The sequence below is a fragment of the Leptonychotes weddellii genome, chromosome X (assembly GCF_054177405.1).
Source record: "Leptonychotes weddellii isolate Sample4059 chromosome X, ASM5417740v2, whole genome shotgun sequence".
NCBI lineage: Eukaryota > Metazoa > Chordata > Mammalia > Carnivora > Phocidae > Leptonychotes > Leptonychotes weddellii.
The window spans coordinates 68235481-68252211 of NC_138385.1; the positions used below are offsets into that span (position 1 = coordinate 68235481).

At 48.3% G+C, this 16731-nt stretch overlaps 1 protein-coding gene across 1 annotated transcript in view; it reads left to right on the top strand.

The window, feature by feature from the left end:
• Positions 1–926: 926 nt before the first annotated feature.
• The window catches only part of SHROOM4 (shroom family member 4), a 187272-nt gene continuing 171467 nt past the window's right edge, over positions 927–16731 (top strand). The window contains exon 1 of the mRNA XM_081807954.1: positions 927–1154. Coding sequence (XP_081664080.1) covers positions 1038–1154 — 117 coding nt within the window. The 5' untranslated portion in view covers positions 927–1037. The remainder of the gene's footprint in view (positions 1155–16731) is intronic.

A 16731-nucleotide genomic window follows, 5' to 3' on the forward strand; every position in this document is an offset into this window, starting at 1 on the left:
CTAAAAGCGGATTCTTCCAAAAGGCACAACATTGTTAATTGGCCAGTTTATCAATGGATGCTCTTTTCTGTAGGTTTGTTTAGGAGTGGAAACAATACTACTAGTCTGCTAGCAGTTTGCTGATTCCTGGCTTGGTCATCTCAGTGGGGCAAGTGCAAGGCCGTGCCAGGAACTCCAGATGACTGGAACATACACAAGCACAGTGCTACCCACAGACGCCAGCGCTGAGCCAGGGTGCGGCTAAACCCGGGCAGGGGGCATCCTCAAAGTGCTTCTTTATTTAAACTATGCTCCGGGGCAATGTTTCATAATGACCCCACACACCTAGTGCATACACACAGAGCAGCCTACACACACAGCCCCACTGTGTTCGCTGGCCTGCTTTGCTTTACTTTCCATCCCTCTAGGCAAGGTCCACAAATTAGCAGCCTTGTAACCCTCCCAGGACCCGGTTTTGGGACCTTCAGAAGAAAAAGGCAGTCAGAGAAACATGAACGCGCTAATCGGGAAGCCAGCGTTTCAGCCCACTCGGCCACGCGGGCTATCCACACTAACGACTTTCACCTCCCCTCGCCTCGGCTGGCTGGAGGGGCGGGGAACCCGGCCGTAAGGAGGAGGACCAAAGGGGGGGGGGAGCAGCTTGAATGAAACAATGTAACAATTGATGTGAGGCCTTGCCTCGAGCCTGCTCCCCAGCGATCCTATAGGCGAGGTCCCACTCACTCCCCCTCCTCATTGCTCCGTTTTCTTGTCCATTACGCGCTATCCCTCCGCCTCTCCTTCTTTCTTTTCTTTTCTCTCTCTCTCTCTTTTTTTTTCCTTCTCCTTTCCCCCCCTCTCTCCCCCTTTCTCCAGCTCCGTGTCATTTCCTCCTCGCGCTCGCCCGCTGCCCGAGCGTCTCCAGCCGGGAGAGTAGGCGGAGCAGGGCGGTGCGGGGTGGCGTAGCGCTGGAGGGCGATGGTGGCGGAGCTGCTGGGGGCGGAGGCAACGTAGCCCCCGCGGAAAAGGAGCCCCGCGGCGCCTGAGCCGAGCCGAGGATGGAGAACCGGCCTGGGTCCTTCCAGTACGTCCCTGTGCAGCTGCAAGGGGGGGCGCCCTGGGGCTTCACCCTTAAGGGGGGTCTGGAACACTGCGAACCGCTCACGGTGTCTAAGGTAAGAACTGGAGCCTCTGTCCCAGCGGTGCCCGACTTTGAATGGGCAAGCGGGTGCGCAGGCTTGCCGCGGGACGCGGCCCTCCGACCGACTTTGAAACTTGGTCCGGGCTGGGGGTGAAAGCCCTCCTGTGGAGCATTAGCGGAACGGAGGGGTCTTGCCACCAGCGCGGGCGCAGACACCCATGACGGGTGGCGGGAGCACGGGATGGGAGCATTGCTGGCCCGGGGCTAAGAGCCCTGCGCACACACACTCGGGAGGCTCTGGGGGGCAGTTTTTTGCTCCCCCACGTCGGGGCGGCTGCGCCCCTCAGCTTGAGCTGGAGGAAGTGGTGGCTGTTGGGGGTTTCTCCTTGGAAGTTCCCGCGCCCCTGCGGGACAGACAGCGCCGCTTGGCAGCTCTCTTAGCAGCGTTGGCCCCTCCGCCGAGCAGCGGGTCGTGCCGCCGGGGCAGGTTGCAGGGCGAGGGTCTGGTGTGGGAACGGAGATGAGGCACTGGTGGCTTTCGTCAGCCTCACTTCCCACGGCCGGACGCGCGCACATCCATTCAGCTGGCGAGGCGTTGCTCCTGCCGGTTCGGCTCGGCCTTTCCCTCCCTCCGGAGTCCTGCCCCAGCGCCGGCGAGATTTCCTGCACGTTGAGAAGTGTGGAGGAAAACTTTTGCGCCATGGAGCGCAGCTGTGCTGGAGCTGCCGCTGCCGCCGCCAGGGTTTGTTTGTTTTAGGAGGCTGTGATCTGCTGGAAGCCAAGTTGCCGCCGAGGACAGGGGAGAGGAGCTCTCCTGAGTGCTCCAGAACCCCCCAAACGAGCCGTCCCCCAGTAGGGGTGAGGGGGTGTGGGGGCCGCGGGGGCTGTTACCGGGAAGAGAGATTTGTAGGGCCAATCACCTTGAGGCGCCAGATTGCCAAGGGAAGGAACTTCACGAACTTCATCCCGTTTTGTTTTTTTGTTTTTGTTTCTCTTAAATGCTCAAATCTGAAAAGCTCTTCTCCTTCCAACCCACTCAAATAGCAGTTGAGGTTGTAGATGTGGGTTTGGGCTAGAGATAGAAAGATGTGGCTTCTCGGCAGGGAACAAATGTCACTATTTTTTTGGCTTTGTAAGGGAGGTCACGTCTCAGCAGGGGGTGGCCAATGCCCTGCCACCCCCCCCCCCAACCTGTGCTCATTTCCCCCTTGCATTGGACGTGCTGGTTAACTTGTAGTGGAGAGGTCCTTCAGGCCTTGGGGCCCACACTCTTAGCCACCGTGGGGTATTGCCATGGGGTGTACCAATCAGCTTGAGCAGTCTCAGGTACCTGAGGCAAAACTTTGAGGAGCTGTCGGGGAAACCTGGGATCTTTGGCCTCCCCAAATGCCAATAACCAGCCCATATCTCCATCCGGCTCTCTCTTCCCCACACTGGTCATGTATTTCGAACCAGCCTGAGATGCCTTTGTCACCCACTGTCACATCCCCTCTTAAAGCACTCTCCCTCCAATATCCTATGGAGGGAGTTAATAAGCTTTTTTCGAAAAACCAAAGAAAACAAGAACACTCTCAAGCAACCATTTTGGGGAGGGGAATCCTGACCTTCAGGAATTTCTTCTAATCAGACTCCTCTCTTCCCTCTTTCCACCAAGGTCAGAATGGGCTATGCACCCCCCAGTAGTCTGGCAGTTCCTCCCTTTCTTTTTCTCCTTACACCACCCACAGAATTTCCACAGTTTGCCCGGACAACCTATCTTGGAGAGGTCATTTTTCACCTCTGCCCAGGGCTGAACCATCCTGAGAAGCGCCCCAGAGAGTGCTTACTGCTATGGCCCTGGATTGTTTTGTGAGCCAGTGCTGAGCATAGCAGGGGGTGTTACTAAGTATGGGGCAGCCAGCAATTTGTGGTCTGGCTGGGGGATTATTTGAGGGTAGATGAGGGTTTCCTTGGCCAAGCTGTTGAGGAAGTGACTCGTGTGTTGAGAGGCAGGGTGCCTTTTAATGATTCCCTTTCCGCTGAACACACAGTTGACCCCTATTATAGGAAAACTCATTATGACACACATTTGGGTATGCAGGGGTAAAATCATTTATCCTATCCCTCCCAACTAGCCTGGCACCTTACAGTAAAAGCCAGTTGTATATAACCTGGCTAGCCCCAACATTATATAAAGGGGCCATAGTATTTTTTTTTTAAGTGCAATGATTGCCTGTGTTTTTTTTTCTTGCCAAGACATGCTGTGGCATAGTTCATTAGTCCCCTTTTCATTTTTCTAACTTAGTTTTGTTTCCCCTTATGCTTCAGAACAGTACAGTTTTCTTCTCAAAAGTAACCTCAGTCCGCACACACTGGTGCGGATGGGATGGAAGGCCGTAGAAAGAGAATTGTATTGGCAGATGGGAACCTTGGGTTCTAGTCCTTGCTCTGCCGCTCATTAGCTTTGGGATCCTGAGTGCATCACTTACCCTCCCTGGGCTTAGGTGTCCCCATGTCTATAAGGAGGTTCGAGTGGGGGGTCTTTAAATAAGACTATGACAGCCCAGTTGGCAATCTTTTATGCTAGCTCTGGCCCTTTCCTCCTCCCAAGGGTTGTGGACTGAAGAAGGTGAGGCTTTGTTTCACTTGTGTACAGTGTTACTGTTTATACAGTGTTTCCATATCCCTTATTTCATTAGCCTCTTCCAGCCACCCTGTGAGGCAGTCAGGGAAGGTTGTGGAGAAGTGGATGGAAAACCTGAGGCCGCCATGCGCTGAGTGGCTTGTCTAGGTCTGCCACACAGTGAGTCAGTGGGAGGCTCCAAGTCTATCCTATTTTCCACTACTTGGAGAGTTTCTTGATTCTTCTGGTAGTACTGCCGTTTGTGAAGGGGCATGGGGCAGGACCATTCAGGGGTATATCTAGTCTTGACAGCTCCCCCAGTGACTCTTCCCCTGCCAGCCTGTGGTTCCACAGTAGGTGAGGAACTGGGTTGTGGACACTCCTTGCTGAAGTCTGGGCTCAGGGGTAGGAGAGGACTGTTTTAGTGCCTCCAAATCACTGTGATGATCTCAGGTCAGGCAGAGAGAGAGGTAAGGTGCAAGAACCATGGTGGGAAATGCTGGAGAACCTCCTTTGGTGTCATGGAAAAAAAACCAGTTGGGGTCTGGTGTGGCGTACATGCTTGGAGATAGCTTGTGGAGACATCTCGGGAGTGGAGGGATTTGAGAAAGGGTGATTAGTGGGAAAAGATCGCCTAGAGTGTGAAAGGCCACCTCATTTTGTCATGGGAGAACCTTTGGACCAGGAAACGATCAGGTTGGGAAATGGTCGATGCCTACTGGCTCCTGTGATTTCCTTGAATGTGGGGAATTCAATTGCCCAAGTTTTAGGAGACTGGTGTAGTCTTCTCACAATTCAGTGAGAAAGAAAGAGGAAATGTTTGAAAAAAAATAAACCTGCTATTGATTATCCCAAGTGTTAAGGGATGGCTTATGATTTCCCTATGCATTGTGATGTTTCCAAAGAAACATAACCCACAAGGGACTTGGGCCCATGACCTTGGTGTTATTAATTCCTTTGGTTAGCGTCTTATACTACCTCATTGGCCCAGGAGGCCTGTTTGGATAAAGTGGAGATTCTCTTCTAATCATATTTATCTGGTTTGCTACCTAGGGGTCCCCCTCTGCAGTGTAGACAGTCATCCATGAAGTTGGCTCCCTGTACTGGAAAAGATCTTCTATGGGGATGGGTGACCTTTCCAAGGTTCTGGCAGCAATGATTCTGCATCAAAGAGGAATTCTCAGAGGCCTTAGAGATTCAAATTGTATCCTCTTGTGGCACGCGTGTGTGTGTGTGTGTGTGTTAGATAGAAAGAGAGACAGACAGACATATGGACAGACCGACAGAGACAAGAGTTATTGACCTGTAGCGTGAGGTTCCTATACTGATTGTGAGTCTTTGGAAATGTGTCCTGAGGTTGACTGAGGGTGGGGAAAAGAAGGGGTGGAGACCAGTGGGGATGCAGGAGAGGAGAAAAATTGGAGCGGAGAAGACAGGCTTATCCTACATATTTGCCCTATTCCTGGCCCATTTTTCGTGGCAGTCTCCATCAGGCACAGTGAAGCAAGTGGGGGCTAGTTACTGCCCTGGAACAAAGTAGGGTGGGGAGGGGGAGTAGCTTGGAGGAGAAGGAAATTTCACCTCTTCCACTGACTGCATTGCTGTTGCTATATCATTTTACCCTCTCTAGACCCAAATGTCTATTTGCTACATGGGGGTGGGCATACCTGTCCCATCTTCATTATCAAAGATGATGTGAGAATGAACTGGGAAAACTCTTATACTGTTTGCCATCTTTAGCCTAGGAAGATGGCAGGACATGCTCTTTAAGTTGTTTTTAGCTCCCTCCCCACTGCACCCCCCCCATCCCCACCACGACCTTATTTCTAGAGGAAGCACACAAAGAAGCAGTTGAGATTTCAAGAGGACGTGGGTTAAGTCAGATTGAGGCTGTCTTGTGGCTGGCAGTAAATTTGGCTGCGAGTTTGAGTTCTTGCTGGAATATGAGAGCCAGCAGTTCCTATGAAGGCTTCGTAGTTGTGTTACGGGCTGGGCCTACCCTAGACCAGAGCTTGACATTCACAAAGGGACCTTCATGGGGCGTGCTTCTTGGGAGCTTAGTCCAGCCTGGGTACGTACATGAATCCCCTCCTCATCTGCCTCTAGAATCAGCAAAGGTATCGAGGGCCTCAGTCCCCCCAAATCTCCCAGAGAGTAGAAGGCATTTGGAGACCTGGAGTAGGAATCCATTCAGAAAGCCACAAAGAAGGTTGGAGGGAGGTAGAGCAAGAAGGGCAGGTGGTATGTCTGGTAACTCTTGGCTGAGCTTTGGGTACACACTATTTCGGGGCCTGCTGGGCTGTCATAATACACCTGGTACCCTATTGAGATCCACACATGTGCTCCCTAAAGTGAAAAAGGCCAAGCCTATTAGAGGATTTTCCCCTCTCCAAAACCTCAGACAAGGAAAATAATTCAACTCCAGCTGGAAGACACTTGAGCGTTGTCCCTTTAAAAAAAAAAATGAAAATGATTTCCCCTTTTGCTCTCCCCAACCCCCTCCCAGGAATTTCTTTTTTTAAGAGGAAAGAGAGACTCGGGCTTGAGATTGGAGTTTATGGAGTGATTTATCTAGAGGGAACATCACAGTTTTTGTAGTTAGGCTTCTTCAGAACCAGGGGGGAAAAAGATGCTGACCCATCTGAGGAAAGTGAATCACTTCCCCACTCCCATCAGGCACCAAAGGACAGCCTTGACTCAGGGCTGCTACTCTGATGCTGTTCTTGGAGGAGGCCTAGAATCACAGATTCTCAGAGTCAAGAGGGCCTTTTGGAGGTCACCTGGTCTTAATCTTAACCAGTCCATTTGCCTTCTATCTAGTAGCTCTGAGCTGGTTGCCCTGTGCTCATGTGGGGAGTTCATGCCCTTCCTAGCCAGTCCATTTCCTGGTTGGAAAGTTTTGACTGTAGACGACTTTTTCATATGTTGAGTGGCAATCATCATCCCTCTACCTTCTATCCATGGGTCCTAGCCCTACCTTCTGGGACCACACAAAACAAGAATGCTTTCTCTTTGTCAGATCCAAAGACACAGACTATGCCCTCTCATCTCACTTTTCTAGGCTAAAGAGCCCTAGCAATTTCAGCTATTCCTTACTGGCATCTGAGCTCCAGCCTCCTCTCCTTTTTCCTCCTCCCACTCTGGATGCACTCTAGCCTGTCCCTGTTCCTCTTTAGTTATGGAGCCCGCAGCTGAATACAATAACTGAGAAGAGTCTGACCAAGGTTGAGTAGGACCCTTCTTTAAAAAAAAAAAAAATACGGCTGAAGACCACTTTGGCTCTTTCTGTTATGTCCATGCCATACAAAGACCCTGTGTCAAGCAGAACCTTTTAGTGGGTGAGCTTTGCTGCTGCTAAGCCATACCTGCCAAAGGCCTCTACATAGGCATCTGAGACAGCCATAGAATAGATTTGGGAGGGTCACATTTCATCTCTTACTGTTTCTTTAGAGTTGCCCTGGCCCTACGCCTAGCCCAGGCTAGTGTTGAGAGAAGTGTTTCTAAGGGAGATGAGAGAGAAGATATAAGCTCTGACCTCAAGGAACATACATGTTTATATAAAAAGTTACAGAGAAGGAAGTTGTATAATAGAAGAAGGAAGTGGCGTTTAATGAAGAGTGTCCAAATCAGAACTTTAGAACATCAGATTTATTTTATTTTTTATCAGGTTTTGGCTTGGAATTTGTAGGAATAACCTCTCTGAGCTGAATTTTCTCCTTCTGAGAAAAACCGGTATCTCCAAGATTGGAGATGCTGACTATGTGACATATAGTCTCCAACTTACAGAGCCCCTACGTAGGAGTTTAGTGGTCTGCATCGCAACCCCCTGTCAGATATTCATCTCTCTGCATAGCTCCATGGGCATGGAGTGCAAAGCTCCTGCTGTTGCTGCCATCCCTGGGTTCTGAGGTCTTCTGTCTATAAGAGAAGAGTCATTTCTGCATGAGGCCTTGCACCCACAGCCTTGTCTCCGCAGGCCCCTCACATCCACCAGTTTGTCACCTAGGTTGGGCAAATATTTTTTCTTGCTCCTAAAGCCCTGGTCCGGGACTATATTGGAATGGAGCTTAATCCTCATTATTATGGAAGGATGAGAGGCCTAGAGATGAGACAGTGGAAGGCTAGGACACATGTCTTTCTGACACAGTGTTTTTGATAGTAGCTAGGTTCACAGCAGTTCCAGAGAGGGCGATTTAAAGATTCTATTTATTTGTCAGAGAGAGCACAAGCAGGGGGAGCGGCAGGCTGAGGGAGAAGCAAGCTCCCTACTGGGCAAGGAGCCCAGGACCCTGGGATCATGACACGAGCCGAAGGCAGATGCCTAACCGACTGAGCCACCCAGGCGCCCCGGAGGGGCCTATTTAATCCATGGGGTATGACTGATGAAATTACAGAACCTAGCCACCATTGGTAATATTCTGCCTACAGGAAACTATCCAAAGCTCCAAGCTGTTTATTTACAAAAAGGATTCTTGGAGAACAATTTATTCATGAGCTAGGGGCAAGTGCTCTAGAATCTCTGTTACACAGACCTGGGTGGGTTTGAGGTTTCTACTACTATCAGCACCCAGTGTGTTCCTATTCCTGATGCTGGGACCAGATGCGTGTACACAGTGTATTTATGGTTCAACTTATCTCCGAAATTGAACCCCAGGCTTACCTGTTACCTTGCAACCAGCAATTGCTTACGTTGGTACCTAGATCACTTTCACTTAATTTCTGTGCAGCCAGTATTTTTGTCTCCTGGCGCTCTCCTGAAAAAATCCTTTCAGACGGACTTCAACTAAGTCACTAATGAATAAGTTGAGATCTTTCTTTTTCCTGGCTAAAGACTGTGTTCCAAGGACCAGGATGGGGTAGAGGTTCATCTCCTTACGGCCCTTTGCCACATCCAGTGTAAACAGGCCAAGTGGAAAGATTGTCTTAGGAATTCGTTTTGCAAGGGTTGATCTGTTCTTCCTCACATCACCCTGGCATGTTTACTTGGGCACATAGCCATCCTGGTTGGGCACTAAAGTTGCAAAGATCAAGATGACTTGGTTTCTCCAAGTGACTAACCCCTCCCCTTTGACTTCACCTCCACTCCCTCCTCATTCAGTGTTAAGTCTATGACTATACTGGATCACAGAGTGAGCACTGCCTAGTAGCAGCAGACACATTTTCCGGGCATCCAGGCTGCCCTTCTTTCCTGTCCAGTCTTTGCTTCCCAGCCCCCACCCGTCAGCACCAGTTGCTTGAGGCCTACGTTTTGGACTGGCTCATTCAAGTGCCATTGCCTCTTTGTTCATTCATTGGCTGCTCTGCCCTCTGTCCAAAACCCAACTTTTTTTCTTCTTTGGTCACAGAGGGCCCTTCTAGTCTGCTGTACCAACTTTGTCCCTCTTGGCTCAGCCGTGCTTCCGGTGGGGCGGAGGGGGGGGTGGAATGCTGGCTGGCGGCGCACGCGGGGGTAAGAGAAGCTCACAGAGTTAAGGTTGATAAAGTTTGAAGACACTCAGCAAATTGATAGCTGGATCAGAGGGATAGTTTCTCACCCTGTGTCTCTCTCTATCCTGTTTCAGTGGAGGACTGGCCATTTGTCGCCTTGCTGATACCCTTTTGTCCACTTGCAGAGTAATCTTGGCATGCTGCTTCACCTCTCTGTACCCTCCTGTTTCTTCTCAGACTCTCTGTGGGGCGAGCCTCTGCTTTATTGAAGGGTTGTGAAGGGCTCCAGGATCCTTGCCTGGTCTGGGCCGTGGAAGTGTGAAGGCCAACCGACAGCAGGCCGTTATTACTGTGCGCTGACGTTCTCCACACTACGGCTTCCTACCTTCCCAGAAGTGGCCGTTTCCTGGTATGTTCTCAGGGATGGCATGTGGCATGGTCTGTTAACTTTCACTCAGGTCTTTTAATGTTACATCTGTGAGGAATGCGAGAGGTGGGACTAATTTGACAAGATCAAGGGTTAAGCCCAGTGATGGACAGACCCTTTGTGGCGTCTTCTGGCCCCCACCCTAATGCCGCTCCGCAGATTCCCAGCTGTAGGCTAGGCTCTCGTCCTGAGCCTCTGGCAGGGAAGTTTTGAATGGTTCTCCTATACTGCCTTTCACGGTCCATCAGAAATTGATTTTTTCTTTTGGGGAGGGGGGTTGGGGGTGATATGAGGTAGACCTGGGAGTAAAGCTGGTTCAACTAGTTCTTCTGGAAAGGGGTTAGAGTCTCATGGCTGCAGCCCTGTCTTTGCTTCTGGGAAGATGACAAGCTAAAGCCTTGTCTTTGTTGAGCTGCCTTGCTGTTTTCCATTTCTTTTGGCTTGTGTTTGATGTAAGTAAAAGCTCCCGTGAAAACTTCTGCAGGTAGGCAGCTTTTGATGGCATCTTATCTGACTGAGAGGGTGAGTGATGACATCTTGGAGCCTCAGAGGTGAGTAACAAGGTCTTGATTCTCATGTTCTTTGGAGGGCTTGACTGAGAGTTTGGAGCTCTGTGTTAATTTGAGTTTGCAGTCAGGAAGTATCAAGACAACAGGCTGAAAAGTGGACCAGGCGAGGCCCTGGATACTCCACTGGCGTGCGTGTGCCTCCCTGGGTGGAGGCCGTGTAGTTTGGTTGGATCTCAACAACCTCTTGAACCCAAAGGGGAGTCAAGGCCTAGACATGGTGCACCAAGAGAGGTAATAGACCCGCTGTGTCACAAATCCTTCTGCTTCTAGGTGTTCTACATGTTTTCCCATTTAATTTTTGCAGTAACTCTTTGAGGTAGATACTGATGTCTCCATTGTGCAGATGAGGGGACTGAGGCTTGGGGAAGTGAAGTAATAGAGTCTAAGACACACCATAAGTGGAAAAGCTGACACTGAAATTCACTTCTGTCTGACTCCAAATCCCAGAGTCATTCCATGATACCATGTTTACATAGGTGAATGGACGAAAGAGAAAGAAAAAAGAACTGGATAAGAATATGAGGCTGGGGGGAGGTGTTGGGGGAAAGAAATGAAATAGAGAAATTAGAAACGAAAGAGAAAAATGAGCAGGGGTGGGGGAGAGAGGGAGAGAGAAAGGGAGGGAGAAAGAAATGAGAGAAATGTAATTTTGTGCAAAAACCAACAACATTACCAACACATGCCCCTCGGGGATCAGGGTGAAAGGCAGGATTCTGTTCTATTTTGTTTTAAAGCTCAAATCAGGGGTAAGGGGTATGGGCTTGTATTCAGAAGGCCTGAAGTTCAGCCTTTGCTTTGCCACTCACTCAAGTTGTGTATCCTTGGGCAAGTCATTTCCCCATGTCTCACTTTCCTCTTTTGCAAAATGAAAATAATAAAATTCACATTTTTTTTCCAAGAGGGAGGGAGATGGATTTTATCCTTTATCTCATACAAATACTAGATGCGTATGTGATTTAAGAAAGAAAAAGCATTCCACAGGTGTCTCTTATTAAACAAAAATTCTCCTAAGAGAATTTTGAACTTAAAGAGTGAATTGTATGCAGCTATGGAATCTTTGGGAAGATGCAAAGTGGCAGGACACCTTTAATGGGATGTCTTCTGCTGCCAGAAGTTGGAAGACCAGACATGATTTCTGGCTAATGTCTGAACAGCCAGCAATTTGAAAGTCTGTGCTAAACCTTGTTTGGCTCCTACCTAAGAGCTCTCAGCTAAGCCTCCAATCAATCAGTCAATCAACCAACCAGTCAACACGTTATTTGTTGAGTACTTTGTAAAGTGCCTAGCTCTAAAGAGATAGCCACCGCAGAAGATCTGTCGCCTGGAAGGGACAGTTTTGTTGAGGAGAGCCACTACTGCAAGCTCAGGAAACAAGAACCTTTAAGTGCCAAAACCATGGGATAGGATCTAAGACCAACATTTATTCAGTGGAAAGAGATTTCACTGTGGGCTGATGTGGTCAGGGAGCTTTGTGGAAAAGGGAAGAAGAGTTGGAGCTAGGCCTTGCGGGATAGAAAGGATTTAGGTAGGTTAGGGAGGAAGAAAGGCATTCATTCCAGTTAGTATACATGCTATGTGTCCTAAAGACACAGACAGGAGACTGAGGTCAGTTTGCTCACCCCACGGTGAACTAACAGCGTGAGCTCCCCAAGGACAGAGTGTGTGTTGTTGGTTCATTTATTCACCACCTGTTCACTCGTTCATTAAATTTATTGAGTGTTTCTTCTAGGAACTGAGCTAGTCTTCCTATGGCCTATGAAACCAGCTCAGAGCTCCATAAAGGTCATTTGTATTTCTTTTCTAGGAAATACTTTCATGGTGCATACCCCGGGCCAGACAGTGGCTTTCCAATTTAACACTTAGGAACTCTTATCAATACCATTCTACAGATGAGAAAACTGAGGCATAGAGAGGTTAGTTAACTTGCCCAATGTCATACTGTTTGTGTGGTGAGATAAATGAGTCAATGGAGATCTGCTGGACTGTTGCAGATTGGTGGAATGTAAAGGTGAATGGATTCAAGCCAGTTATTCTGAAGAACCCAGAAAACTGGGCTATAGAATAGATTCGGATTGGAAGTGTGTAGCCATTTTGTTGTTTTGGAGGATCAGAGTTAATGTATTAAAGGTAAAGCACCTGGCAGAGGACCAGCCACCTAAGCGTTTGAATGAAGAAAGACCAAAACTGAACAATACAGAGGGACATTTCAAGGGAATCAGCCATCTTAGCGATGTGCTGTTGTTATACATTAGCAAGTTGCCAGAGGTTAGTGGTAATACACACCATTTGGATCTGAAGAAATGAAGGAGAGGTGGGGGTTAGAGATGAATCCAGTATAACTAAGCTAGAAGTCTCAAATTGGTGATGGGGATTAGGAGGGCCATCCAATTTTTGTTCAGTTTTGGGTCTTCCAAGACCCAGGTGTCTGTAGGCCTAGCCAGTTAAGAAGTTCCATAGACAGTTTGGGGGAAAAAAAAAAAAAAAAGGATTTGTTTATTTAAGGCCCCTGATCAGTTAAAACAGCAAATCGCTATTTTAGCAACGTAATGGTTAACATAGACAATTTACCAATCTGCTGATTGTTTTGGAAATTAGTTAATTGCCAGACAATCTCATGCTCCAACAGACATTGGAAGAGGCCTGCATTGTTATTTAATGGGCTTTTCTGGTCATAGCTTTGTCTTATCTCCTCCAATCTGTGGGATGCCTGGTCACCTGAGGTGTTACTGGCCGGACTTCCTCCTGTCTAACTTCGGACTTTCAAGTGATGGGAAAGTCCACAAATCAAACAAACAAAAAATAGGAGAAACTGTCAAAACGCCAAACTTCAGACATGAAGCTTGAAATGTTAAAAGGTTTGAGGCTGTTAAAAAACATCAGTTGACTTGCCAAGAGGTTTAAGGATTGTTTTCTCTATATGAAAAACAGAATGTGGAGACATAGTAAAGCAAACCTCAAACCTCTGGAGTTTCAAGTCTGTATTGCATTTTTGTTGTTAGCAGTTTTATATTCTGCATAGTGTAATATTATTAACCTGTGAATATTATCATTCTTAATATTTCTACAGTAGTATTGGTCATTAAATGTGACCTTCGAAAAAGCATTGTTAAGCTTGCTGGTATGATTCGACTGCCTTCAGTTGTGTCCTTACCATACTCTCATCCTGATTCTTATGTTAAAATAAGGAAGACAGGGATGCCTGGGTGGCTCCGTTGGTTAAGCATCTGCCTTCAGCTTCCATCATGATCCCAGGGTCCTGGGATCGAGTCTCACATCTTCTCCCTCTGCCTGCTTGTGTTCCCTCTCTCTCTCTCTCTGGCAAATAAATAAATAAAATCTTTAAAAAAAAATAAGGAGGAAATGGAGTGTTGCTTCAAAAACTCATTTACTGCAAATCTGGCTAGAAGACGCCACTTTATTATTAAGAGACTTCTGCCAATTTAGAGTGATTATTTGACCCAAACCCTAGCCCTGAGGCCATGTATACTTTCGTGAAATTCTCAGGAAAGATTAATTTTGTGTGCATATGGGCCTGACCCATCCGTCTTCTGCCTCATCTTTCCCGAGATTTGCTTCCAAGATCCATTACTTTTGTGTAGTGCTACCCACTTTTCTGCATGGTGAAGAACTAAAAGTCAGAATGTTTCAAAGATGCTTGTGCTCCAGAACTTGGTCTGCTCCCTCTCTCCCTCTCTTCTTCCCTCCCTCCATGTAGACGGAACTCACTTCCTGCTAAGGGCCAGTGGGCACATGGGTTATTTTACCTAACTCTTCTGTCAAGGTGAAATAGCTTACAATTTATATTTGAAGTTGACGTGAGTATCTAGCTGCTGGGGGGTATTTTTGTGAAAAAGACTACTTGAGTGCCCTGGCTTTTACAAGAGCCAGCTTGCTTATGAGTTCTGGTAGGAAGAAGATACTCTCCGCCTTCTGGATGTAAAGGGTTAAATATGTAATTTTCATATTTTCCTGTGCCTTTGGCTGGAGAAATGTGCAGTGTTCTGAAACCTGCCCAGGCCCTGCACATACTGTATCTGCTTAAGGAGGGTTTTTGGCTCTTGGCCCTTCTCAGCTGCATTAGGGTTCAGGTTACATCCAGCCACTAATAAAAGCCAAAAGAATTAAGCATCAGGGAGAGTTAATTCCCACTGCTAAGACCCAGGTGGGGCCCTTCCACCTCCCATCCCGACTTCTAGGCTGGAGCCCTACTTTAGGGCTGAGCTCTAGTCTAAGCCTATAAGTGACAGTGATCTGGAACAGGCCCCAGAAAAGCACTTGACAATCAGGTTTTGCCCTATGTTGGCAGTTCTCTCCTGCCTCTCTCTCTCTCTCTCTCTCTCTCTCCCTCCCTCTCTCCCTGCCCCCTCTTTTCTGGTGGGATCGTATACGAGACCAGTGACCCTGGGGAGCCAAGCCACCCAATGCTATTACAGACATGGAAATGATGTATCATAGTTCCTTTCTTCTAAGCTGGAAGACTTGGATGGATGAAGCTTCGACTTTTTACTTCTACTCCAGTCCCTGACCCAACTTCAGTACAACATGAGGAGTCTCATTCAGAATAAGAAATGCCATTCATATCTTACCCAACTTAAAAGAGATGCATAGTAATGAGCTCTGAATTAGTGAGCTCAGACAGAGGGCAGCTTTGAAGGAGGATCTTGCAAGAGCTGGGACAGGCAGGAAGAAGCCTCCTTCTGGAACAACTATACTAATGTAGTGGCCTTCCTAGTGGTTTCCCTCCTTTTGATCATTCCCCTCCCCCACTTAAAATTATTTAATGGTTCCCTGCTACCTGTAAAATAGAGCCCAAACTACTTTAGCTTGGTGTATGGACCATTCTCCATCTGGCTCTAGTCTTACTTGTAGCATTCCTTCCAGGACCCAGGTTTCCAGGCAGGATAGTTTCCTCTCTGCCCCGCAAACACACTGGGGAAACTCTGGCCTCTAAATTCCCCATCCTGATGTTCCTCGAGTGCCTTGGCTTTTCTCTCCTCATCTCTGTCCCTTCCATTTGGGCCTAACTTTCAAGCCCTCACTCTCAGCCGCAAGGGCATCGTCTCAGTCTGCTCCTGATGGAAGTCATCTCGCCCTCTTTGGAATGCTGGAGCTCTGATTTTCCAGTAGAAACCTGTGGGTACCTTGGCTGCCTTGTGTCTGGCTTGCTGGACCGAAATCTTCTAGAGGACAAAGGTTGAATCTTCTGTATCTTCATCATCATCCTCAGCACAGAGCACAAAATAGTCTCTCCACAATGGTTTGCTGGAGGAGTCAAGCACAAATTTTGTACTCAATAATTGGTCATTTTCCCCTTTCCACTTCCAATCCCAAATTCAAAAGAGGAGATGACTGCAAGAGCTGGATATACTAGCCAAGTTTTCTAGTCTTTCGGTGATACCTAGTGAACAGGGTGAGCCTTGAATGACACACGTGTGTGTGTGTGTGTGTGTGAGAGAGAGAGAGCGAGAGCGAGAGAGCGCTAAGGATGGGGGGAGCACAGAGAAGGAAATGGTAGTGCAGGTGGGAGTTGAGAAGGCTCCCCGATGCAACCTTGGATGAGAGGGACGATGACGGCAGTGGGGGCTGGGGGTGGTTACCTGCTTGTCTCCGAGCTGCCTGGAGTTTGGTTTGCAACAGCTGGGTTTCTTGCTGCCGCAGCTCTTGTGTGTGAGCCGTGCTCCTGAGGCTTGCCTGAGAGGCCTGCTGGCTGATGATCACAGCATTGTCCTTGCTGTTGGGCAGTGCTGTTTTGCTGTGTGCTTGGGGAAGGCCGAGTGTGAGTCTTCCGTCTGTCTCAAGGGTTTCACTGCTTCAGCCCAAAGGAGGGAGATTCACGTGAACAAACTGTGTGTGTGTGTTTCCACTTTGGCTGAAGCAAGCCCGAACGTGTTCTGTCTGACTAGCCTTGGATGTGAGTCATCGTCTGGTGTTTATACCCAGTGCCTTAAGTGTCCTCACTATTTGACCATGACATTCCTTTTCTCACTATTTTATTCAAAGCTGAAAATGTTGAAAAGGGCCCAGAAGAACCATCTCTGTTCTCCTTCCTAATGGGGTCTAATCTAATTGGTGGCTGTCTCTGTGGAAGTCCATTAGGTCATGTCAGGGCGCTAAAGGGAACAGACTGAAGCTCATAGTGGCAGTACTGTGACAGTTGAAAAGACACACTGTGGGGCCTTCTCTTGGTTCGTTCCTGCCCAGACTACTGCTGCAGAGTTTGAATCACTGGAGCCAACTTTAGGAACAGTGCTCAAGGGGACCCCAGGAAGTGTTTGTCCTTATCAGGATCACATAGTAAGCCTGAAAGGAATACACCCAGTCTGAGAAAGTCTGAGAGGTGATGATTCAGCCTTCGAAGGCATTGGTGGAAGAAGCGGAGAACGGTAGCTCACTCCTTACTGCTCTTTCTGTTAACGTCCTTCCAAAGCTGAAAGTTTTGTTTTGGAAGCATGCTCCTAGAATGTGGGAATGGTAAGGCCCATCAGGGGCACTGTTGTTATCAAAGGGACAGAGCTTCAGAGAGGAAGGACATGACTGCTAGTATGGTCATTTGGAGGCCAGGCAGCCAGTAAATCATTTGAGAATG